The sequence below is a fragment of the Artemia sp. Qi Xiang Cuo genome, chromosome 21 (assembly GCF_049724085.1).
Source record: "Artemia sp. Qi Xiang Cuo chromosome 21, ASM4972408v1, whole genome shotgun sequence".
Lineage (NCBI taxonomy): Eukaryota > Metazoa > Arthropoda > Branchiopoda > Anostraca > Artemiidae > Artemia > Artemia sp. Qi Xiang Cuo.
The window spans coordinates 20415131-20442761 of NC_142814.1; the positions used below are offsets into that span (position 1 = coordinate 20415131).

At 35.4% G+C, this 27631-nt stretch overlaps 1 protein-coding gene across 1 annotated transcript in view; it reads left to right on the forward strand.

Moving 5' to 3' along the window:
* The window catches only part of LOC148939330 (serine protease 33-like), a 146512-nt gene that overhangs the window by 43838 nt on the left and 75043 nt on the right, over positions 1–27631 (forward strand). The window contains exon 2 of the mRNA XM_089107110.1: positions 22119–22265. Within this exon, the coding sequence (XP_088963236.1) occupies positions 22119–22265 (147 nt within the window). The remainder of the gene's footprint in view (positions 1–22118; positions 22266–27631) is intronic.

Consider the following 27631-nt stretch of genomic DNA (forward strand, 5'->3'; position numbering starts at 1 on the left):
GTATTCTAACGGGGAAGTTTTAGATCGAGACAAAAATATAAGAAGCAATCTTGCTCTTGGGAGTGTTATTGCAGATTCAGAGTTGAGCCGGTCTGCGAGCACTGCTGTAGCAAGGGAAGAGAAAATTCAGTCAGATAGGTTAACTGTTGTTGCTAGCTGCAGCAACAGTTTAGAAGATGACGAAACGTCTTCAGATACTGATGAAGCAGAATCACACATTGGGGCAGCTGCTGGAGCTAGGAAAGCTACTGCAACGAAGCAGAATTACAAAAGAAAACTTACAGCAAATTGGAATACTTACCTTGAGGGTAAACATTATATCGGCAAAGGGCACACAGGGCAGCCTCGCTGTATTCTGTGTAATACCGACTTATCAGGTACTAGTTTTCATATTAGGCGCCACTTCAGCAATCCTACTTATTTAAAAAAGGTGTCTGTAACACTTAATACTGCTCCCATGGCACTGTGCTCAATAGATAGTATAGAAACGAATGGCAGGCTTCTAAAAAGTCAGAAAATCAGGCAGGCCGAACGGATTTTAAGTGAATTTCTGGCGAGACATACCTTGGCAATCAATATTATGAAAGAGCTTCCAGAAACCTTAAAGAGAGCATTTCCTGACTCATAAATAGCAAAGGGTGATCAGTGAGGTCGTACAAAACTACACTTGTGATTAATAAAATAATTGGAGAAGTAGCTTATGTGGACTTGTACAACCTGATGAGAAAGAACTGTTTTTCGGTAATCATTGACGAAAGTACTGATGTGAGTAATTCGAAAAGCCTAGTTGTTGTTATTCTCTATGTCGATGAAGTAAAAGAAGCTAAGAATGGGGGATGGAAGAAAGTTGTGAAGGACTCATTCTTGCAATTGATTGAAGTACAGCAGTGCACAGCTAAAGATCTATATACAGTGTTAACAAAGCTTCTGTTTAAAGAGATTGGAGTGCCAAAGCAGAATATGATCGGTTTTACATCAGATAATGCATCTGTGATGATGGGGGGACACTGTGGTGTGCAAGCAAAGCTTTAGCTGGATTTACTAAATCTATTTGTTCTTGGGTGTACATGCCACTCCATCCATTTGTGTGCTAGTGCAGCAAGTCATAAGCTACCTACAGACGTCGAAGATTTTGTCAAGCCCTCTTCATTTACAATAGCAGAACCCCAAAAAGGGCTGGTGAGTTTGTCGAAATGCAGAAGTTCATGGATCTTGACGAACACAGAATCCTGCGCCATTTCACAACTAGGTGGCTTTCCCGACTTCCAGTTATTATGCGTTATCTCAAACAATGGGATTGTTTGATACTTTTCTTTCGGAGTGAAAGCTTAAAAGAAAGAAACAAGCCAGCCAAAGCCACAGCTATACTCAAAAATTGCTGTCCCCTAAATTCAAAGCTTATTTTGCTTTCCTCGCATATATTCTACCATTTGTTACTGACCTCAATCGGTTGTTTCAGTCGGAGGATACGCAACTTCGCATATCGTACAGTCGAGTTAGTGAACTATATAAAGCGATTATCAACCATTTTATGAAGGCAAGCTACGTTGAGACGACAGAAGCACCTTTGATACAGCTCAGAAAACAACAGCACGTTCGAGACATGAAAGAAGTAGACTGTGGCAGTCGTGTGGAGAGTATATTTATCAACAACAAAATTTTGTTATCAACTGCAACTGCCTTCAAAACAGTGTGTACAGAATACATGATAGAACTGAGCGACAAAATAAGCAAAAGGTTTTTAAGTTCAAAACACTCGTCGGCTATAAACTAAGACAGACTGGACACAAAGATAGATATGTCTCCTGATCACTCAGACTTAGGCATTGTCCCGCTGCTCGTCCAGTTTCCAAATTTGGCAAAGGACACTGATGTGGAAAACATTGCCAAAGAATGAAAAAGGCTGCCATTTTGCGCTGACCACAAGAAATGTGCAGTTCTGACCCAGTTTATTTCTGGTTTAAAGTACTAAAACGATGAGATCGTCCTCAAGTCAAAAGTTTTCCATTCTTGTTTGAATTCATGATGAAAATGCTTATCCTACCACATTTTTCTGCTTGTGCCGAGAGGGCCTTTTCAACTGTCAATTTAAAAAAAAAATTTGAGAAATAAACTCGGCTTTACTACTCTTAATGTTGTTCAGGGTGCTAAACACGTATTTACCAAGGACTGGACCTCCCCCCATGAGCATGGTGACACACACCAACTGGCGAAATACTTTAAAAGAAAATCTGCAACTGCTAGTGCATTTTTTTATGTATAGTTTTTGTAGTATAAGCATAGAGTAGTTGGTACATCAGATAACTCGAAGTTTATAAAGGCAGTTCCAGTTTTAAAAATAAAACATGCCGTTATCTAGATGTTTAAGGTGTTTAAAAAAATAGTGAAAGACATGGTCTCTATTGTACCATTTGTGGCGATATATTTAACTCGACCTTACAAAAGGAGTGAAGGATCTTTTAAAGGCATTTTGGAGAAAAATATTGTTTCAACATTAAAATCTCCAGTACTTAGACCAGACCCTAACCCCCAAAGTCAGTTCTTTAATCAGTCTCAACTTAAAAAGATTTTTTCCTGTATTGTTTGTAGGCGGTAGCGTATATTAGGGGAGGGCTACAGGAGCGATCCTCTCCTCCATCGATATCTACATGAAAAGGGAAAAGGGGGATTTGTATGCAAACTATTAAATGGAAAAACAGTTCCCAGCAACTGCTTTTGGGCAATATTCTGTAAGAATACATGGTTTAAATTCAATTTATCCCCTCCTTTGTATTAAAATCGTCATTTGGGACCGATTTTAGGGCGGTAAAACTATTAGGTTGCCCCTTTGTGGTAAAACATTTTGTGACAAATTTCAAATAAGCCCGCTCCTTTGCAGATCCCTCTCCCACTATTTGTGAAATTCCGGCTAGTTCCCTGTTGCAGCGTTGATCAGAAGTTAGCACTGGAAATTTTCGCATTTGCTAAAATTTTCTTGTGTATGGAGAGAATATTACAGCGGAATTATCAAGTAATTAATTTGAACAAGTAAGTACAACAATAAGTAATCCTTCTTTTAATATACAACTTTGAGTGGTTCCAGAACCACATGCCTACACTTCTACAACCACGAAGTGGCAAGGGGTTGGGGTCAGGAGCGTAATTTTCTACGGGACAGAGGGAGAAACTGCTTCTCCCAGACCACAGTTTTCCTACAGACCCCCCCCCAGGTGAAATTTAGTTTCTCCAAAAATATTGTCGAAACTAAGATATGCCTGTATAATTCAAGCAACCACTGAAACAGGTCAGTTTTCTTTAGTACATCTCTACCTTTTTATTACTATATCGTTGGTTTTTAAGTTGGTTAGAAGGGAAATGCTCCATCAAGGCTACCAAAACCCTTGAAAAACTAATAATATAGGGTAAAATGTTGCTATTGTAGCTAGATTAGAAGGAGAATGCTCCATCAAGGCTACCAAAAACCCTTAAAAATACCAATAATATAAGGTAAAATGTTGCTAATGTTGCTAGTTTAGAAGAAAGGTTGTCAAAACCCTTGAAAATACTAATAATATAGGGTAAAATGAACCCTTGAAAATACTAATAATATAGGGTAAAATGTTGCTATTGTAGCTGGTTTAGAAGGAGAATGCTCCATTAAGGCTACCAAAACCCTTGAAAAAACTATTAATATAGGGTAAAATGTTGCTATTGTAGCTAGTTTAGAAGGAGAATGCTCCATTAAGGCTATCAAAACCCTTGAAAATACTAATAATATAGGGTAAAATGTTGCTATTTTAGCTAGTTTAGAAGGAAAATGCTCCATCAAGGCTACCAAAAAACCCTTGAAAACACTAATAATATAGGGTAAAATGTTGCTAGTGTAGCTAGTTTAGAAGGAGAATGCTCCATCAAGGCTACCAAAAACCCATGAAAATACTTATAATATAGGGTAATATGCTAGTCTATAGTCTTAATACTAACAATATGACATTACTTCGAACTTGTGTACAAACTAATCATGACATGTCCTTTTAAGAACCAAAACGAGATCCAGACATTGAACTGAGCCATTGTGCAGAAGTGACACCAAATTAAATGTAAAAAATAAATAAAGCAACAATCCTAAAATGGATTATTGCTTTATCAAACAGTTCGTGGTAACGAACTGTAAGTAAGGAGCGACCCGGCTCAATGGTAACCGAAACTCTAGAAAACGGGTTTTTGATACCAATAGATACATCAAAAGAATTAGATTTTAATTCTGATTTCAAATATATAAGCTTCATTAAGTTTAAGCTTACCCATCAAAAGTTACGTGCCTGAGAAAATTTGGCTGATTTTCGCAAAAAGGGGGAAAGACCCCCTAAAAGTTATAGAACCTTAATGAAAATCACACCATCATATTCAGCGTATCAGAGAACCCTACTGTAGAGGTTTCAAGCTCCTATCTACAAAAATGTGGAATTTTGCATTTTTGCCAGAAGAAAGATCACGGATGCGTGTTTATTTGTTTGTTTGTATTTGTTTTTTTTTTGTTTTTTTTTTCCCCCAGGGGTGATCGTATCGACCCAGTGGTCCTTGAATATCGTGGGAGGGCTCATTGGAACGGAAATTAAAAGTTCTAGTGACCAAAAAAAGTTCTTTTTAAGTGACCAAAAAAAATGGAGGGCAACTAGGCCCCCTCCCACGCTCATTTTTTCCCCAAAGTCACCCTATCAAAATTTTGAGATAGCCATTTTGTTCAGCATGGTCGAAAATATGATAAAAATGTCTTTTAGAATGACTTGATCCCCCAAAGTCCCCAGGGGGAGGGCTGAAAGTTATGAACTTTAGGCTACTCACTGTTTACATATAGTATTGGTTATTGGGATGTATACAGACTTTTTCAGTGTTGTTTTTTTATGTTTGGGGGGTGAAGGAGCGGGGCGGGGTCAATATGGAAGGATCTTTCCATTCTGGAAGTTGGCAGGTGGGAAGGGACATTGCTATGAAGGGGGCGCCGGATTTCCCAGCATTATTAAAGAAAAAGATCAGGAATTAAATAAAAAAAAACAAGTTTTTCAACTGATCAACTGATTGTGATTAAGAGGTCATTTTTAAAGAACTGGAAAAAAAATTCGAACTATAGTTTAAAGAGCAGGGTATTGACTAGGGGGCGAACCCCCTAATATACATGTTAAAATTTTATGAATATAGAAGTTCGTTACGTAAGTTAATTCTAAGTTACGTATATTTATTACTAATAAAAACGTTGGTAAATAAAATTAAACAAGTTTCGAGAAAGCCATTTAACCAAATATAATATGCAAAATTTGTTTTAATTATTCATGTACGGTGAGCCAAAATCAAAACCTGCATTAATTCAAAAACATTCAAAAATTAAATAAAAAAAACAAGTTTTTTAAACTGAAAGTAAGGAGCGACATTAAAACTTAAAACGAACAGAAATTATTCCGTATATGAAGGGGGCTGTCCCCTCCTCAACGCCTCGCTCTTTACGCTAATGTTTGACTTTCTCACAACTCTATTTTTCTAAACAATAAAAAAACTTTAGCGGAAAGAGCGAGGCGTTGAGGAGGGGACAGCCCCCTTCATATACGGAATAATTTCTGTTCGTTTTAAGTTTTAATGTCGCTCCTTACTTTCAGTTTAAAAAACTTGTTTTTTTTATTTTATCTTAAAAGGGATTTATACTAAGATTTATTGATAATACTTTCATCATGTAAAAATTGTCCTTAATTGGTTTGCTTTTACTGTACCAAAAGTCCTATAATATTTTGTGTTTTCAGTAAAGCGCCAGTTTTGTATAATCCTAAAAGCATAGGGAAACATAATTAGTTGGTTTATTTATACTAGTTATATTAATATATATTAAATAGGCTGTGAAGTAATAATTTTTGTCCGTTTTAAGTTACAACTTCGCTCTTTACTTCCCTTGGAAAAACTTTATTTTTTAAATTAATGTTTTTCAGGAACGTTTGTTTTTCGTTGAGCAAAAAGCTGTTTTTACTCGGCCGACTTGGCCTGAAAAAGCCATAATGAAAACAAGGCTTTATAAATCACCTACTGACTAGCAGAAACTAAAAGGCTGCTCTAACAAAAGAGAGCTGCTTAAGGGCTCATTTAAAAGCTTATATTTATACCTGATCGATTTTTATAAATTTGACTTGATAGCACATTTTCATAATGTGCACGTTCAGTTGTTTCCTCCATTTTTTTAAATGAAAAGAGTGCCTTTTCCAATAAAATGACCAAAAAAAAAGGTGTTTTTCAAAACCTAGGCAGGAGCAAAAAAACTAAGGGGATAAGGACGTCCCTTCTCCTCAATTACCGCCGTTAGAACTAGCACACAAGCTTCATCGCAGAATGAATTTTGAAGGTTCAATTTGAAACTGTTGATCAATCACGTTTAATTTTGGTAGATTTTCAGTTGAAAAGTTTTTAGTTTTAGTTAATTTTTTTCGCAATAATCTTTTACTTTTAAGATGAATAGGCGATTTATGAAACTTACTAAGAGGTTCTGGAAGGGGATTATATGTGAAGTGGTACCGAAAGTGCCGTTTTTAGTGCTATATAGCACTTTTGGATGGTAAAATTGATAAAAAGCACGTAGATATGAGCAATAGGTTTAAAATTAGCCTTCTCGGGATATGCTTTAAAAAATGAGTGCATCACATTTGCAAAAATAGTGGATTTTCTGAAATGTAATCACAAGAAGGGACAAACCACGATTGAAAAAAAAAAATCCAAGCTGGAATCGAACGCATGATAATCTAATTTGAAGTCCAGCGCTGTACTAACATAACCACCCCTCTAATAATGTAATTTAATACATTGGTGTTTGTAGGATTTCAATTGCGTAGCTTATTAAGGGATCTTGGAGGAGGAATTTTTGGGAGGTGTTCTTGCAAACCTCCAGTTAAGGGTTTTGGACCATATTAATTACAATGACACCGTTTTATGGTTTCCAGATTTTCCACTTAAGAAGTGGCACCAAAAGTGTTGTTGTCGGTGCTATATCTCACTTACGAATAGTAGAATTGATAAAAAGCACGTAGATATGAGCAAAATTTTTCAAATGAACCATTAAACATCACTCTAAAAAGTTCTGGTAGCCCACTAGCCCCAGCTTTTCCACTTGAGACATGGCACCATAAGTGCCGTTTTAAGTGCCATTTGAAACTTGCAGACGGCGGAATTTATAGGAAGAACGTAGATATGAACAATATTTTATAAAAAAATATATCTAAGATGTCCTGGTAGCCCGCTAGCCCAACCCCTTGAGAAACGGCATAAAAAGTACCTTTTTTCGTGTCATATGGTACTTGCAGACGATCGAATTTATAGAAACCACGTACATATGAGAAATAGCTTTTGAATGAGCTCTTAAGCATCTCTCTATGATGCTCCAGTAAGCCGCTAGGCCTGGAAAAAAAGAAAAAGAAAAAAACGGCCGCTTTAACATTTTTAACTTATAGTTACAAAGGGCTGTGGTTCGCTCTTTACTAGGTTGCATCTAATGCTTCAACCATGACAAAGAGTTCATTGCAAATTCTCCCCAGAAACTAGTTAGGATTAAAATCTGTGAAATCTAGTAGATGGTAGAATTTTTAAAGGCCTAGTAAATATAACCAATAGCTTTTAATTGATCCATTATACATGTATCTACGATGGTGTGGTAGCCTGCTAATGTTTCAGTAGCTTACTAATGAGCAGATAATTTATGAAACTTGCAAAGAGGGCTGGGAGGGGGAGTGTACGGGAGGGATTCTTGTAAACCTCCAGTTAAGTGTTCTGGAACATAACTATTACAATAGTACCTTGTTTTGTACTTCAGAGCTTTTCCACTTAAGAAGTGGGACCAAAAGTGTTGTTTTCAGTGCTATGTCGCACGTACGAATGGTAATATTGATAAAAAAACACGCATATATAAGCAATAGCTTTCAAATGAGTCATTAAACATCACTCTTATAAGTTCTGCTAGCCCAATAGCCCCAGATTTTCCACTTGAGACATGGCATCAAAAGTGACGTTTTTAGTGCCATTTGGTACTTGCTTAGGGTTGAATTTATATGAAGGACCTAACTGGAAGCCATATCTTTTATGCGAGCTACAATAGTTCTATCTACGATGTCCTGGTAGTCTACTAGTGCCTCCTCTTGAGAAAAAGCACAAAAAGCGCTATTTTAGCGCCATATTGCAATTGCAGATGACGGAACTTACAAAAAGCACGTAGATATGAGAAATAGCTTTTGAATGAGCTATTAAGAATCTCTCTATGATGTTCTGGTAGCCCGCTAGGCCTGTTGAAAAAAAAAAGAAAAAAAAGGGCGACAGGTCTGTGCTACCGATGCAAAAAAGTGACTTTCCTTGTTGTTCAAGGAGTAATTTTCCTGTAAAAGGTTTTCGACCTTGCCGATTCCAATGGTATACTATCTATTTTGATCTGGCGCCATTTTCGAGGGGTGTGAGGCTTTTTTCGAAATCACCATAAATTTCTTTTCGCAATAAACTTTTACTTTTAAGACGAACCTAAATAATAGTTACCATTCCTGATTCGGTGTCAGATGGCAATTTTTTTCACTAGGTAGTTTTTTCAAAACGCGTTTTTAACTTTTGGTTGCTATGGGCTGTGGGTCGCTCGTTACTAGGTTGCAGCTACCGCTGCAACCATGATAAAACGGAGGATTTTAAGTTGTGATACAAATTCTACAGCAAGTTTGTAGTCCTAATACTAATAAAATTCCTTCCCTTCGAACTTGTCTACAAAATAATCATGAAATGTTCTGTAATCCTACAAACATAGGAAAATATCACCAGTTGATTTATTTGCTATAGTTTTATTGATATATGTTAGATATGCTGCGAAGTAATATTTTTGTTCGTTCTAAGTTTCAACTTCGCTCTTTACTTCCCTCGGAAAAACTTTGTTTTTTAAAATTAATTCTCAAATAAATGAACTTGGTTAAATGAAGCTTAAAAATGTAACCGTTGGAGTTTGTATGGACCGCGCTGATCTTTGGTATCGAACGCACCACCGTGTGAAACGATGACTTCTGGCACTGGGAAGCTAAATAAATGAGTATTTTGAAAATTCTAAAGCGAGTAGATATCTCAAAATTTTCAATTGATAGCATATTGGTTCTCTTTGAGCTAAAATCGTGATCGGCGTAGAAAGAAATAAAAATATACAAAATCCACTTTTACTGTGGCGTGATCGCTTTTTCTACTTAGAAAGGGTACTAGAACTTACAATTTGTGTTCGGACTATCCCTTTTTTGATATGCCAGGACCATTAGTTCGATCCTCCATGGAAAAAAAGAAGAAAACACACAAAAATAAACGAATAGGTAAACACGCAACCGTGACAATCCTTCTGGTCTAGATAAAAAAAAGTTATTTCAACTGAAAGTAAGGAGTAACTTTAAAACCTACAACGAATAGAAATTGCTCTGTATGTAAGGGGCTCTCCCTCCTCAATCCCTCGCGTTTTATGCTAAAGTTTTGCTTTAAAAAAGCTTCTTGTTCCTATTAAACAGTCCTTGTATTTCAGGAATCGTTCTTAAAGAATTAGGACAAAAAGTAAAGCTTTAGCCTAAAGAGCGAGGGATAAAGGAGAGCGCAGACTCCTCATATACTAAATAGTTTCTGTTTGTATGAATGTTGCTCCTTACTTTCATTTGGGAAAAAACCTGTTTTTCATTCAATTTCTAATCCTTTTTCAAATCATCCCAGGAAATCCACCTCTCCCCTCCGTGTGAAATTTTCCTGGAAAATTCTCCCCTCAAGAAAAATCCCCCCAAAAATTGTCTCCCTCCCTGAAAACTTTTCCCGGACAATTCCCCTCGAACATTTTCTCCACAAGTAAAACTGAGCAGCCAAAAAAAAAACAAAACAAACAAAGCCAAAAAAAAAGAAAAAAAAATCGTTTGTTAATCCTGGAAAATTTTCTCGTATAAATTTCCCCCGGAAAATTCCCACCAGAAACTCTCCGTATATTTCCTATTAACAAATACTATCTGTAAACTATGGGCAAATTCCATAAATTACAGCCCTTTCCCCAGGGGCTGTGGAGATCATGTCATCCCCAAGGGTATAGTTATTGGACCTTTCCATTATGCTGAACCAAATGACTATCTCAAAACTCTGATCAGATGTCTTTGGGGAAAAGGGGCATGGGAGGGGGGCTAGTAAAGAGACAAACATTTATGATCTTATTTCTGACAAAAATTCATATTTTTGTAGATAGGAGATTGAAACAGACATGATGAATCTAATGGTGGGAGTTTCATTAATTACCCTCCCTTCTTCAAAATCAGGCAAATCTTCTCAGGCTCGCAGCTTTTGGTGGGTAACACTAAACTTAATGATTCTTATGTATTTGGAAACATGAAAAGCTAATTCTTTTGATGTATTAATTGTCATCAAAATTCTTTTTTTTTTAGAGTTTTGGGTGTGGGTCGAATTGCTCCTGACGATTCGTTACCACGAACTGTTTAAAAGATTCAGAATTTTTCTTTTTTGTAGATATGAGCTTGAAGCCTCTGCATCAGGGTTTTTCTGTTACGCTGAATTCGATGGTGTAACTTTTGTTGATACTCCTAAAATCAGGCAAATATTCTCAGGGTCCTAACTTTTGATCAATAACCCTTAACTTGATTAAATAAAATAAAAATAAGTTTTTTAACTGAAAGTAAGGAAAAACGTTAAAACTTAAAAGTGGGAGGAGCTTTTTGTTCGCACCGAGAATGAAGAGCCAGAAATCCTCTGCGGTAAACTTACTGGTATATTATATAAACTGTGGTAGAGATTCAGGAAATTGGTACCTGCGCTCCGCAGACCATTGGACAGGTGGACAACTTATTTTTAAAGTTTAAATTACAATTAGCACGACTTGCTTGTTTTAAATTATTAATTAATTGAAACTAAGTTTGTTAATGAATGAAAAATTTTTTGAAATTTGGCCTGACAATTTTTGGTAGACAGGGAGGGGGTGCTAATTAAGATTTTGTCCCGCGCGCAAGAGAGGCCAGAATCACCACTGTTTATCCTGTTTTATTCTATTTTCTGTAATTTTTTCAGAATTTATTGCGGTTTTAATTCTATTGAATTATTGTTTGATTAGCAATGTTTTGTCTGGGAGGTTTGTGTCATTACCAATGTTTATGCCGAATTTTTGAAAACTTCACCCAAGGATTTTTTTTTTCTGTAAGCCCCAATAAACATTGACAAGTTTTTTATCCAAAATGTTGCAAATCAGTATATGCATCGTCATTTCAAGTTAGTTAAATGTAATCGTAGCTACATCTAATTATGAATTAGCTGAATCCACACTAAAATTATAATTTAAGCGTAGATTCAGTTAATTCATTTTCCTTATTAGCCAGAATGCCGGTTATTTACCTTTCCCAAGTATACCAATATGATTTATTCATTTATAATGTAAACGCACACTTCCGGCCCAAAGTGAAAGCCTCAAGTGGTTTTAATTGTAAATTTTTCTCGTTCACTAGCAAGGTCAAGTGCAATCCTGACAATAACTGGTTTTGTCAGTCTGCTCATGACTTTATTAATGATTATGCTACGTAATGTCGCCAAGCGAAAAATTAGATGAACGATTCATATTATTTTTGGGACGAACAACTGTAAACCTCTGCTTAGTTCTTTATTTGTATGCCTTTTATATTGGCAGATGTAGCCTAATGGTTTACGTAAATTCCTAAGATAGAAGATGAATGTTGGTACATTGTATTTATGAAATAACATGAGAAGACACATAGAGAAAATAAGGTAGCACAAGAACAACTAGCTACGACGAAGGCGAGAGATGGACTCCCTTTAGAAATGAGCCAAGAATATAACTTGCCTGGAACGGAAGTTCCAGCTATTGGTTGTTCAACCATGCCTGGGAACAGACCCTTTCCCACGACTAGCCTTAGTCCCAAAAGCCCCCCCTGGACTGTTCTCGTTGACATATACATGGCCAAATCTCTAAGAAACGAGACACCAGAAAAAGCCTTCTCGAATTTATGTTCCAAATACTTTACACAACCTTGAGCGTGTGCGTGCGTATGCTTTAACAAATTGATGCGGTTCGTCATATTCATAATTCATTGCTCGTCGACATAATAGGAAACACCGTAAAATTGTCTAATCACAAATTTAGTGTAATAAATCGGTGCTTATGTATTATACCGCCAACCCTCAAGAAGTGAAGTTAGGTTAATCCTAATTAAAAATACCAAAACATGATGAAAACATAATACTTTAGAAACAAATTCGGGCTTTATATGGGATATTTTACATTGGGGGAAGGGGGGGGGTAACCTCCCCTAATGTGTAAATATTTAACCCAAATTAAATAATTCCAATTTATTATGTCACCCGCCACGTTTTTTTCACTGAGCCCAAGCCAATTGTTTCTTTATACAGTCAGATAAAACCGGTTTGTTTTCGAGTTTACACAGCGTAAACTTGAGTTTTTTCTGCGCTGTAGTACAAAAGTATCAATAAACTGATAAATAAAGACAAACGGCTATCCCATGAAAGCTAGCAGCAATGTTAAGCATAAATAACTCCAGGGTGATAAAAGGGTAGGCCTACTTCCTTGTTAGCTAGGAGTCCTAGCTAACAAGGAAGTAGGCCTACCCTTTTATCACCCTGGAGTTATTCCACCCTAGGACACACTAGAGAATTTGTTTCGCGAAGATCAGACAATAAGCGGTTTTTACGGTCTGTATACCAGACAGTTAGCTTCGGCTCAGTTGAATCTACGTTGTAACTACGTTTTTATTAAATATTTGATATATAAAGATGGTATTTTGATGAATTAGGTTAGGTGTTTAATATAATGCGTTCTGGGCGGCCTCCCTTCCATAATTCTTTGTTGTAAGTTTCCATAATTTTGTTACTAAGCTATTGTATTTTCATCATATTAATTAAAAAAATATCTTTCCGAAAAATAAGTTTTTCAAAGAAAAGTAAAGGCCATTTTAAACTTAAGCTCAGCAGATACAAATACCTGTTAACATTTTAAACCAAAACGACCAGAAATCATAGGCAGCGCAATAGCGTTGCCTAAGTAAAGAACGATGGTGGCACAATGTATGATTATTTTTTTTTTCTTGGTTTTAGACCAGGGCACTTCGTATCGAAGGAGTTGTCATAGAAACTTCGAAAAGGGCTCATTCGATTTGACATTAGAGTGGATAGTGCACTTTATGATAGTCGAAAGTGATTGGAAGGCAACTAACACCCCTTCTACGCCCACCAATTCTCCAATCACATCCAATCAAAATTTTGAGATAGCCATTTTCTTCAGCGTAGTTGATTTCCAGATATAAATTATGTTTTTGAGAAGGATACTACCCCACAGCTCCAGGGCAAGGGTTGTAAGTTATGCCCTGGGGGCAAATAAGGTTTTTTTTATAGAAAGCGTTGTCGTAGAAACTTCAAAAAAGGCTCGTTCGATTGGAAATTCAAAGGGCTAGAGCCCCTTTTAATAGTCGAAAGTGATTGGATGGAAACTATCCCCCCTCTCACGCCCACCTTTTCCCCAAATACATCCAATCAAAATTTTGAGATAGCCATTTTTTTCAACGTAGTTGAAAGTTCTGGAAATTAGGTCTTTGAGGATGACACCCCCCTCCTCCACAGCCTTCAGGGCAAGGGTTGTAAGTAATGCCCTGGGGGCATATAAGTTTTTTTTTATAGAAAGCGTCGTCGTAGAAATTTCATAAATGGCTCATTTGATTGGAAATTAAAATGGTTAGTGCCCTTTTTGATAGTCGAAAATGATTGGAAAGCAACCAACACCCTTTCTACGTCCACCATTTATCCAAACACATCCAATCAAAATTTTGAGATAGCCATTTTGTTCAAAGTAATTGACCGGTCCGGAAATTATATCTAAGAGGATGACACTCCCCCTACAGCCCTCAGAGTAAGGGTTGTAAGGTATGTGCCCTGGGGCATATAAGGTTTTTATTCATAGCTTTGTCATAGAAACTTAAAAAAGGGCTTATTCGATTCGAAATTCAAAGGGCTGGTGCCCTTTTTAATAGTCGAAAGTGATTTGAGGGCAACTAACCCCCTCTCACGCCCAACTTTTCCCCAAACACATCCAATCAAAATTTTTACATAGCAATTTTGTTCAACGTAGTTAAAAGTCTTAGAAATTAGGTTTTTGAGGATGATAACACCCTCAGAGTCCTCGGGACAAGGTTTGAAAGTTATGCTCTGCGGGTATATAAGGTTTTTATAGAAAGTGATGTTGTAGAAACTTCAAAAACGGCTAATTCTATTGGAAATTAGAAGGGCGTGTGCCCTTTTTAATAGTTAAAAGTGATTGGAGGATAACTAACACCCCTCTCACACCCACCGTTTCCCCAAACGCATCTAATCCAAATTTTTGTATAGCCATTTTTTCGACTTATTTAAAAAATCTGGAATTTCTGTTTTTGAGGATTAAACTCCCCCACAGTCCTGTTGGTAAGGGTTGTAATTTATACCCTTGGGGCATATAAGATTTTTTTTATAGAAAGCGTAGTCTTAGAAATTTCAAAAAGGAATCATTCGATTGGATATTGAAACGGCTGGTGCCCTTTCTAATACTCGAAAGTGATTGAATGGTAAGTAACCCCCCTCTCACGCCCACCATTTCCCCAAACCCATCCAGTCAAAACTTTGACATAGCCATTTTGTTCAAAGTACTTAAAAGGCCCGGAAATTATGTCTTTGAGGATGACAACCCCTCACAGCCCTCAGGGCAAGGGTTGTAAGTAATGCCCTGAGGGCATATAAGTTTTTTTTTATAGAAAGCGTCGTCGTAGAAACTTCAAAAATGGCTCATTTGATTGGAAATTGAAATGGCTAGTGCCATTTTTGATAGACGAAGGTGATTGGAAGGCAACTAAAACCCTTTCCACGCCCACCATTTATCCAAACACATCCAATCAAAATTTAGAGATAACAATTTTCTTCAACGTACTTGAAAGTCCTGGAAATTAGGTCTTTGAGGATGACCCCCCCCCAGTCCTTGGGACACGGGCTGTGAGTTGTGTCCCGGAGGCCTAAAAGGTTCTTATTGAAAGCGTTGTCGATAGCACTTCAAAAAGGGCTCACTTGGATGGGAATGGAAATGGTTAGTGCTTTTTTTGATTGATGCAAGTGATTGGAGAGTAACTAACGCCCCTCTCACGCCCACTATTTCCCCAAGCACATCCAATCAAAATTTTTGGATAACCATTTTATTTAACGTAGTTGAAAGTTCTGGAAATTAGGTCTTTGAGGATGACAACCCCCTTACAGCCCTCAGGGCAAGGGTTCTAATTTATGCCCTGGGGGAATATAACGCGATTTTATAAAACGTTTTCGTAGAAACTGAAAATGGGCTCTTTCGATTGGAAATTGAAAGGGCTAGCGCCCTTTTTAATAGTTAAAAGTGATTGGAAGGCTTGACATTTTTATAAAGATCCATGTGGGTACAATGTATTATTCTTTTTTTTTCTTTTTTTTGTTTAGAGCAGGGCACTTCGTATCGAAGGAGTTGGAACTTCGAAAAGGGCTCATTCCATTGAAAATAGAAAGGGCTAATGCCCTTTTTAATAGTCAAAAGTGATTGGAGGGCGACTATTCCCCCTCCTACACCCATCTCCCATTTGCCCATTATGTTTAAAAACTAAATGTTGTCTTAAGATTAAATCAAAATGTACTGTGTTAATGCTAATTCCCAATAAGGCATCTCAACAGTATCCCAAGAACGACTGAGGGTATTATGTTCAAACTTTCGGGGCTACTTCTGCTCTTAAGATTTAACCAAGTCAAAATAGCGTAAGTGAATCCAAGCTATCAAAGAAAGTAAACAGATTTTTTTTTGCGAATGGTATTAAGTTTTCTATTTCAGGTCAACTAGAGGAGGTATGAAACTGAATTAAACACTACTATTTGTGTCCAGGTTTTTACAAGGGTGTATATTGTTAAAAATTGCTGAAAATTTTCTCCAGCATACAAATAGAAGGCCAAACCATAAAGTCTTAAAAAAACGAAAAGATTTAAAAAATTATTTTTTTTCCCTGAAAAGACTTTGTCAATATAAAACGAAGAGAAATTAATTAAAAAAAACTTCTTTCACAAAATAGGTTTTTAAAATAGAAGTAAATAACTCCATTTAACCAAAAATGAGCGAAAATAAAATCAAAGAATCTACCAATCGTGAAATTACCACAAATCAGCATCGATAAATAAATGAAACCCAAGACGAACAGAAATTACAATAAATAACAGAATCAAACTCAAAACGAGCAGAAATTAACATGAGTACGGCTCAAAAACCCTATGCCTTCCCAAGGCCAGAACATAATTTGCCCTTTACTGAAAAAATATTATTGCTTTTACTTTTATAACTTTAATAAATCAAATAATATTAACATTTTGATTACTAAATAAAAATATTTGATTACTCAGTAAAGTGCAAGTTATGTTCTGGTCTTGAGAAGGCAAAGGGGTTTTGAGCCCTACTCATGTTAATTTCTGCTCGTTTTGAGTTAGACTCGGTTATTTATTGTACTATCAGTTTGTTTTGGGTTTCGTTTGTTTATCAATGCTTCTTTAAGGCAGTTTTAAGGTATATTATTCGATTCTATTTTTGTTCATTATTGTTGTGATGACGTTATTTACTTTTCTTTGAAAAACTCGTTTTGTGGAAATTTTTTTTTTAATTAAATACAATTAAAGAATAAATGAAACCCAAAACGAACAGAAATTAAATAAACAATCATGGCAAAAAACATACAACAAGTAATAATATAAATGAATAAATAGATCTTAAAGCGAATAATGCTTAGACTGAATATGAAAATCAAACTTAAAACGAAAAAATATATTTTGCTATTGCCGAAGCATAAATGAAACTTAAAATTAACTGAAATTAAACAAACAATCAATACAAACAAACATACACTAGATACTGATGTAAATGAATAAACAAATCTTAAAACAAGTGACACTTAAATTGAATATGCAAATAAAGCTTGAAACGAACAAAAATCACTACAAACAAGAGTTTGGGTATCGCTTCCTTCTCTCTCTTTAAGTCAAAACCCACTTCGTCATCGGTGCTTTACTGAAAACTATATGCGTCTTGAACAGTCTTGGAAAGTATAAACAACATCAAATTGAATATTTGATATATAATGATATTAATTGTTGAAAAATCCATCCGTTCAAGAATCTATTTCACTGTATATAGATAATCTATTATTTATATACTGTGGTTTTTTCCTATGATTGTTTATTTAATTTCTGTTCGTTTTGGGTTTCATTTATTCTTTAATAGTAGTTTCTGGTTGTTTTGAGTTTGAATTTTAACAGGTATTTGTATCTGCTGAGCTTAAGTTTAAAATGGCCTTTACTTTTTTTTGAAAAACTTATTTTTCGTAAAGTTTTTTTTAATTAATTTCTGTTCGTTTTTTTTTGCAAAAAGTTTCATGTTTTTGAAAATTCCTTATTTCAAAAATTAAACTTAAAAAAAAGTCAAATCTTCATCAAAGTATCAAAACTGGTATCAAAGTAACAATATAAAAGTGAAAAAAGTTGGCCCCCTTTGAAATGAGCCCCCTTTGAAGTTTATCGGACGACCCCTTCTTTAGGAAGTGCGTCTGAAAAAAAATAAATGGAGTGTGGGGGAGGCTAGCTGCCCGCCGATTACTTTTTACTCTTAAAAAGTGAAGAACTTTCAAAAGTTACAACTTTCAATTTCCAATCAAATGAGCCCTCTATGAAGTTTATACGAGCATCCCTTTGAGAACAACCATATATGCTTCCAGGGCGTTACTTACAACGCATACCCCCAGGTCCTGGGGGCTTTGTCGACACTGAAGTTTTTGTTATCGTAAATTCTAACTATTTTCAACAAATTGTATATCTCAAAATTTTGATCTGACGCATTTAGGGCGTGGAGGGGGGGGGGGTTTGCCCTCCAATCTCTTTTGACTCTTAAAAAGTGAACGAGAACTTTCAATTTCCAATCAAGTGAACCCTCTCCAAAGTTTATACAAGAATCCCTTCCATAAAAACGATGTATGCTCCCAGAGCATTACTTACAACGCCTGCCTCCGGGCCATGGGGGGTTGCGTCGACACAGGAGTTTTTTTTTATCTATCTACCTTTGAATTATTTTTAATGAAATGGCTATTTTAAAATTTTATCGGATAGGCTTCAGGGAAAAAGGGTATGTGGGGGGGGGGGCTAGTTGCCCTCGGATATCTTTTTACTCTTAAAAAGTGAATATAAAACTTTGAATTTTCAATCAAATGAGCCCTCTCTGAAGTTTATTCGAGCATCCCTTTCATAAGAACCATACACGCACCCAGGACAACAATTACAACGCTTATCCCCTGGGCCCTGGGGGGTTGTGTTGACACCGGAGTTTTTGTTATCTAATTTTTTAACAATTTTTAAAAAAACTAACTATCTCAAAATTTCTAGCAGATGGGTTTGGGGAAAAACGGCATGGGGGGGCTAGTTGCCCTTAAATCTCTTGAGTCTTAAAAAGTCAACTAGACCTTTTAACTTCCAATCAGATGAGTCCTCTATGAAGCTTATACAAGTGCCCTTTTCATAAGAACCATACTTCGCTTCAGGGAAAGATTTAAAATGTCTTTCCCCGGAACCTGGGGAGATATATTGAATCCGGAGTTTTTCTTATCCGACCTTTGAACTATTCTTTTTTAACAAAATATCTATCTCAAAATTTTCATCAGATGGGTTTGGAGAAAGAAGGCGTAGGAGGGCTGTTTAGAACCATTTTAATTAAAGAGATGAAAGTGTATTAGTCAGCGGATAGCCCAAGCTGGACAAAGTAGCATAATGACGAGTTTATGCATATTATTGTGTAATTATTATACTGTTATATGGAAAATAAACCTATCTGTCTGTTAGAGTGTGCTATGAAACTCTGCCCTATGGCTGTCCAGGCCCTTTGGGACTATAAGGGTTCTAGGCGTTTACCCCCCCCCCCGAAAATACCCCCCCTCCCCGGCAAATACCCCCCGTGGAAATTATGGCTTTCCAAATTTGAGAAATTTATTTGAGTTTTATTTTTATTTATTTCCGCAGGGGGAACGAATTTTGGTACTAAAATTCGAGAACACACCAGATTTTTCGTTACTTTAGAAATAAATTTGGCGTATACATTTGAATATTAGGGGGCGGGAGGGGTAAAGTATAGCGGGTCTGAATGCAAAATGCGTTTGACACAATTATTCTGCACATTAGATAGATAGATAGAGAAGTGTATTTTAAAGCCAAAATATACGGTCATGAACATAGTAAAATAACATAAACAAAAGGCACAAATAACATAAACTTTGATCAGCGATCATCATAAAACACTTAAATGAAACACTAGATTAACATTAACCTAATAATAGTACCTAATACTTGGAAAATCGGTAATTGAAAATAAAAACAATTAACACTTGGAATAAACACATAAATGAAACATTACATTTACGTTATACTGGGATTTTTTTTTTGATTTTTTTTTTTAGTTAACAAAATTTCCAGATATGCTATTCTTCTGTAATTTTTTAGTAGCCATATCTAGACGGAATTGTTTTCTGACTTCAAACTGTCCAAATACTTTACCACCACCCCCCCCCCCCCTGTGTGTAAATATATAGCCCAAATTATATATTTCCCATCTATTCTGTCACTTGTCTTTGTCTTGTATCATGCTAAGATGAAAGAAACTAACGAGGAAACCGATTTGTTCTCGAGTCTTATATAGCGTAAACTTGAGTGAGTGGCGCATAATACACAACTACCAAAATTCCTTCCCCCTACGGAAATAGAAAATAATACAACTCAAATAAAATTCTTAAATTTGGAAAGCCTTATTTTCCACGGGAGGGTATTTACTGGGGGTATTTTCCGGGGGGGGGGGGGGTAAACGCCGGCCACCAATTAAAATAAACCATTCCTAACGACAGCTATCATATCCTTTTCCGAAGTATGCGGATTATGGGGCAGACGAGATAAATGGTCATGTATGAATGATCTTGCTTTAATCAAATAGGGCAAAGAGGGGGTCTTATCTTCGTTTTTGTCATTCAATTGTGGTAAGGCCTTTAACAACATGGGGATTTTTTTTGTTATCACTGCGTCTTTTTTGGATCTCGAAATTACTTTTAACATGAAATCCAACAGAACACTTCCACCTGAATATTCAATCGATCAGTTCCCCCAAATCAAGGGCGGATCCAGGATTTTTTTTTCGGGGGGGGGGTTACTAATTTTTGACTCAGTTTTGATTAATTTTACTGATTTTTACCTAGGTTTTACTAATTTTCGACTTATTTTTGACTCGGTCAAAAATTTTTTTGGGGGGGGGGTTAAACAGGGTAACTCTCCCCCCCCCCTGGATACGGCCTTGCCCCAAATACCCAGAGTATTTTACTTTATTTCTGCTCTTTTGGTTTATTGGAGCTCTTTACTTTTGTTCGAAAATATTCTTTTTCTGTTCCACTTCTTCTTGTTTGAAAATATCCTTCTTCTTCTTTTATTTAAAAAAGTTTCGTTTAATTAAAAAAATAGGAAGCTACTAGGCAGAACCACATTAAAAAGCATAAAGTAGACTGGCAAATTCAACATTGATTTTTTTTTTTTACTTCAATCCAAGATGGTAAAGCTATTCCAAAGCTTATTGCATTTGGGCCATCAGGATTAGCATATTGCTCCCAATTCATTTTTGCAAGTTTCATTAGTTTGTGCATCATAAGCTTCTTTTGATATCATAAATAGCATTTCATCTCCAGTTTCATGTCAGAGTGAAATGTAAGTGATTTCCTGTTGTAAGGTTTCTTGATTTCAGGATTTGATGCTCCAGCATTTATACCAAGGATGGCATATTGATCAAATTTAGGAGATTCGTAGTGAAATTGTTGAGTTTCATAGGCAACAAATGCTAAAAGCAGCCACCCACGTATCAATAGACTTAAATTATACAGCGTCTGAAATTTGTTGAAGCCTTTTCCTTATTTAAAAATTCGACGTTTGTTTTGCATCTTTCACAGTTGCATTTCTTGACGTCCATTCCTAAATCTTCTTTTTGTTTCTTAGCCAGAAAAAGTAAGTGAGAAATATAAGAACAAATGCTAAAATAGACGACAAAAAGTAAAAGAAAGTTGATCCAGATTCATAATTTTGAAATTTTTCAGTCATATTAACTTGTATGCATTAGACACTTTAAACTCTTATGTCTCTTAGCTGAAATACATTTTTATTACCTCTTTGTGTTTCTCAACTTTCTTAAGTCGAATGATTTAATAACAATTTTTGGTTACTATGGACCATGTTTGTTATTAAGTTATTAGCAGCTACGGCTGCAACCACGATACACAAACACAATTTATAAAATTCATTTATGAATTTTGCCATTTTTATAACGAAGTCACGTTTTCAGTTTTTTATAACTTTTATGTTTTTTTTCAATATTTGTTTTGCGCACTTCTCGCCCTAAAAAATGAAAATACATGACACGACATGATATTCAACCCAGAAATGTGAAAATGCTTCTACAGTCGCCATTTAAAAAAATTTAATTCATGAAGATATGGATCTGTCATTTGCCTTTTTTGCTATGATGTCATATTTTCATTTTTTAGGAGGGGGGGGGGGCTAGAAACACAGTCAGTTCGTCGTACGGAATCCAACCCATTTCATGGTTGCAGAGATAGCTGCAACCCAATAAAGAGCAAACAATGGCCCATAGTAACCAAAAGTTTAAAAATGTGTTTTTAGAAAATGTCTTGTGAAGAATTTTCGTCATTTTTATGTAGTTCGGGAATGGTAATTTCATTAAAAGGTGGCGAATTTGTTACGTAGTTTTGTGGGTTTTTTTCCTATTTTTTCTCACGAGTGAGAGATACAGTGAAACATTCAGCAAAGGTTTTTTTTTAGAGAAAGCGGGTTAAGAGGACTTGGAATTTCATCTTTCGGGGAAGGGTAATTTATATATATATATATATATATATATATATATATATATATATATATATATATATATATATATATATATATATATATATATATATGATCCTTACAAAAGAGTACGCGTTATGGTTTTAATTTTTCAGTTCCAGGAAATCTTTACTCAGATTGTTGTTAATCATCACTTTCGTCACAAGTTCAAAAGCAATAACATCAAACAGTAGGAGATACGGGTTAGTTCTAGCAGAAGAAAATGGACTCAAAAAGATTATGGAGAGAAACGAGGCTTACAGGTATTTTAAAGCGAATTTTACATTTTTTATGGAAATACTTTATTGTTAGAAATATTACTTAGAAATATATGTTAAATGTAGAAATAGAAATATATAGAAATATTGAAATAGATAAAGAAATATATGTTAAATATATAAAAATAGAAATGTATGAAATATATATTTACTTCTACATATATGTAGAAGTATTGCTAGAAATATATGTTATTTTTTGTTAGAAATATTTTAAGGCTTCGTTATAACATTATTTCAGTAATTCTTTTTCCGCTTCTATTCTTCTCATTCATCCATCTTCTCATTTCTCATTCGTCTGTCGATGGTTTTGTTTCAACGTTTCACTAGTTAGCCTATAGATCAACAAATAAATTTATAAATCACTAAATAATATTCCTTTGCTAAGCAACTGATTATAATCAGTCACTTAGAAAAGAATAGTTATTATACTATATTAATAATTATTACTATAATAATCATTATTGTACCTGATCGATAAAAATTGAGTGTAAATGTTCCAAACGGGTCTCTCGGTCATCCACATAGGTTAGCAGACAAATTTTTGTAGGCTTGTCCCTCTTTGGAAAAGTTTCTATTGGTAGTGCACATTTATTTGTTCGTCATTAACCTTATGTCTGTCAAATAATGGTTAAGATACTCCGGAAAGCCCAAGCTAGCATTTTGATAGAGTGAGGGCGATCAGGGTAAGAGTGGTTATCCTTTAACCTGAAGAAATAACAACTACGATGTTTTTTTTTTCCTGGAAAAACGGTCACACACTCACACACAAAAGATGTTAGTTGAGTTTTCTGGCTCTTTTTAAGTCAACTTCGAATCGCAAAGTTTAAATTCTGCCCATAACTACTTCTAGAGGACAACTTGCACTTTTTGTGTTTTGTTTGTTTGCTTGATGATGACAAAGGCTGTCAATAGCTAATTTTGCAGCAATTAACACCCATGCAGTAATTATCTTTGGGTTTATTGGTTATAGCTTTATTTCTGGAGGCCCTTCATTATACTTATATGCAAGGCAGTTCAGAGGAGGACAACCGGGGCAGTGGCCCCGAGCACCGTACTTTAGGGCGTCACGGCTGGGGAATTGCCCACTTTGATCCAATTTTCCACCTTGATTCGGATTTTTTTTTTGCTTGTATTTGAGTCGGGAAGGGGGCGCTGTCATTGGTTTTACCCCGAGCACACCACACACCACCTCTAGGAACGGCTCTGCTTACATGGGCTAAATTGTCGTGGATTGCACATGTCATAAATGTAACCGTAATCTGTAAATGAGGAGGAAGACTTTATAACATATGAAAAAGTTTAAAGTATTATAACTATGGAAATTCAACAGTTTCAGATTCTGAGCACTCGTTTAACTGTGTTTTCAGATTTTAAACATTCTGAAATTTATTTACTATGATTTTTTTTTTTTTCAAAATCCATTAAGCTAGATTTTCTCATAATTTATCAGTCCTCACTTACCTTAAAGACGCGATAGAGGAGCGGCGCTCCAACTTCCTAAAATTTCCTGCATGATGGTCCTTTTCTTACAACTTGACTTTCTTACAACTCTATTTTTTTTTAAACAATAAAAAACTTTAGCGTAAAGACTGAGGCGCTGAGGAGGGGACAATCCCTTTCATATACGGAATAATTTCTGTTCGTTTTAAGTTTTTATTTCGCTCCTTACTTTCAGTTAAAAAAACTTGTTTTTTTATCTACTTTCTGAAAGTTTTTAAATCAACGCAGATTTTAATTTTGGCTCAACGTACATGAATAATTAAAACAAAATTTGCATATTAATTTTACTTTTATTTGGTTAAATGGCTTTCTCGAAACTTGTTGAATTTTATTTACGAACGTTTTTATTCGTAATAAATATACCTAAGTTACGAATTAACTCACGTATCGAACTTCTATATTCATATATTTTTAAATACGTATATTAGGGGGTTTGCCCCCTAGTCAGTACCTTGCTCTTTAAGCTAAAGTTCGAATTTTGTTCCAATTCTTTAAAAATGACCCCTTAATCACAAAGGCCGCTAATCAGAATAAATAGCTCTTATGAAAGTACTTAAAAATGTTTGGCTTAAAGAGCGAGGTATTGACTAGGGGGTGAACCCAATCATATAGCTAATATTTTCTGTTCGTTTTAAGTTTCGATGTTGCTCCTTACTTTCAGTTGAAAAACTTGTTTTTTTATATTTAATTTCTTATTTTTTTCTAAAAAAATGCTGGGGAGTCCGGCGCCCCCTTCATAGCAATGTCCTTTCCCCCATGATAACTTCCTTCATGGAAAGATCCTCCCACATAACCCCCGACCCACCCCCACCCCCCACTACCAGAAAACAGTCCCCCTGAAAACGTCTGAATACTTCCCAATAACCAATGCTTTAAGTTAACAGTGGGTAAAGTTCATAACTTTCAGCCCCCCCGCGGGGGCTTCGGGGGATTAAGTCATCCTAAAAGACATAGTTATCACATTTTCGACCATACTAAACAAATGGCTATCTCAAAATTTTGATGGGGTTACTTTGGAAAAAAAAATGAGCGTGGGAGGAGGCCTAGTTGCCCTCCATTTTTTTTGGTCACTTAGAAAGGGCACTAGAACTTTTAATTTCCGTTCCAATGAGCCCTCCTACGACATTCTAGGACCACTGGGTCAATACGATTACCCCTGGGGAAAAGAAAAGAAAAAAAAAAAAAACCCGCATCCGTGATATTTCTTCTGGCAAAAAATGGAAAATTTCACATTTTTGTAGATAGGAGCTTGAAACCTCTACAGTAGGGTTCTCTGATACGCTGAATATGATGGTGTGGTTTTCATAACTTTTAGAGGGTCTTTTCCCCTTTTTTCGAAAGAAAGCCAAATTTTCTCAGGCGCGTAACTTATGATGGGTAAGATTAAACTTGATGAAACTTATTATTTGAAATTACAATTAAAATCTGATTCTTTTGATGCATCTATTGGTATCAAAATTCCGTTTTTTAGACTTTCGATTACCATTGAGCCGGGTCGCTCCTTACTTACAGTTCGTTTCCACGAACTGTTTGATTGTTTTATAACTGAAGGATCCTTTTACTAAAAACGGTAAAATACCAAATTCGGTAATGATGCTATTTACTGTTGACACTGGGAAATTAACAATATCCAAAGGATCACTTGAAACAAATTCTGACATTTAAAAATCAAATCGCAAGAACTAATTATAGTATATATAGTGTACACGCAGATAAATTGAAAATCCGCTCCACTTTCTTCCGTTTCGCAAAATACTTATTGAGATGTCCAATTTGGACACGCAGTTCAAAGCTCAATAACAGACTACAATTAGCAGAACTCTTTTTACACTAGTTACATTTCATTTCATGTTCATTTCAGTTACATATCATGACTTATATATTGGCATAGTTAAACTTCTTCTCTTATATTGCAAGCGCCTGTGTTATTCTTTATTTTTGTGTTTATTGAATTGTCTTTCGTCCTAGAAGCATAGCGCTTTTTTGTGTATTTTTTCTTTCTTGAATAGTGCTCCGCCATTTTTGTTGTATGAACACCGTTTCCAATAGATAATGATAATAATAATACTTAAAATTTTTAATCCTTAACTTATTCTTGATCAACGCCTACAAAAAGAATAGCAATTCCAGTTCTTTGTTGATGCTCATATGTTGCTGGTTTCATTCCTACATATATTTTTTTTGTATTCATATGGCTATTTTTTATCTTTCGTTTTTCCAGGGGGGTCCCAAGTCTTTTGTTCGTTCGAAGCGTTTTATTTTTTGATGCTGTGTTGTTTATTATTTTGTACTAACTTCCTTAATTTAAACTTTAATATGAGCGGTACTTATGTATTATACGAGAAACACTCGAGAATTTGTATCGCGAGGATCACATAGGGCAATAGCCGGTTTGCAATGCATAGTGATAGAGAATAGTGTCTCACCATGGATGTTCAAATTAAGATTTGGGATTTGCCAAGGACCGAAGAACAGGAAACTCTGTTTCCAAAGATAAGGGGTTGTTACATAACCTAATTTTGCTAATAAAGTAATTTATTTTCATCATATTTCGTTTTATTTTATTAGCATTAACCGAACTTGACTTCTCGAGTGTTTCTCGTATAATACATAAGTACCATCTGAACATTCATGCCTTTTATTTTTATTGTATTTTTTCTATTTAATATTAGCTATTAGCCATGAATTTTCCGTTTATAATGAGGAAAAATTTATGTTTGGTATACAAAATTACATAAACCGGAAAATATTTACACCACAAGAAATTTGACCTTTTTCCTTGATGTTTCAGGGTTTAGTTGACTATTAGATCACTGACTTTGGTTTTCCTTCAGAAATCAAATTTGTATCTTATTTTCGTCCCACATCTAATAGCAGGTTTTCGTGGAGATTGTCAACACTGTCTCTTCCGAGCAAGATCTGCTGTGGATTTTGGATCTTTAAAGTACCAAGGACACCTAATATGAAAACTAATTAATTAAGTTGGTAAAGTGGAAACTTACACAGCCATATACGTCTTAAATAAATGTGAAAAACTGGCAGTTCATTTTTTAAGGAGAAAGATCGCCAGTTTACACACTGTATTCCGTCTGAGAAGTTCTTAGCCAGGGTTGCCACCGTCAGATTTTACTAGATCTAGTAAAAAAAAAATCTAGTAAATTTAGAGGATCTAGTAAATGTCCCGAAATCTAGTAAAAACTAGTAAAAAGTCATGATTTATAGTAAACAAAACTTTTTTTTATTTTCCTTGAATTCAGGGAAAAAAATTGTCGGAAACATATGACAATTTACAACTTTTGTTTGTCTGTTTTACAATTTACAATTTTGCTTATCTGTCTCAGAGACAGACAAGCAGTCACCTATTTTCATAAGCAGACAATTCACTTCCGGCGTCTAAAGGTCGACAAAATCAGCTTTCTGTGTATCAAATCTTACCAACTAAAAATGAAGCTATAATGACACTTGGATTTGTGATGATTGGGAATCTATTGGAATCAAAACAAAAGCCAACCACCCAAGGTGATTAGGTGAATCTCCTCAGTTTAAAAATTTTTATTGAGGAAAAAGGAGCCTGCTGAGAGAAACTAAAAGTAAGTAGAAATTATAGATATATGTATATATATAATATATGAACTTGTAGGTTTCCAGAATTTTCAATCATACTATGAAAACGAAAGAAAAGAGGAAAAGAGAAAAAAAGAAGAAAAAGGAAAAAAGATTGTGAAAATCGCATTGATTATCCTCCTATAGTAAAATTCGATGCTTGATGGTGTGGCGTGCGCGTGCGGCGTAGCCGCAAACGCAAATTTTTTTTTTAGCATTTAGTAAAAACAGATGCGATCTAGTAAATT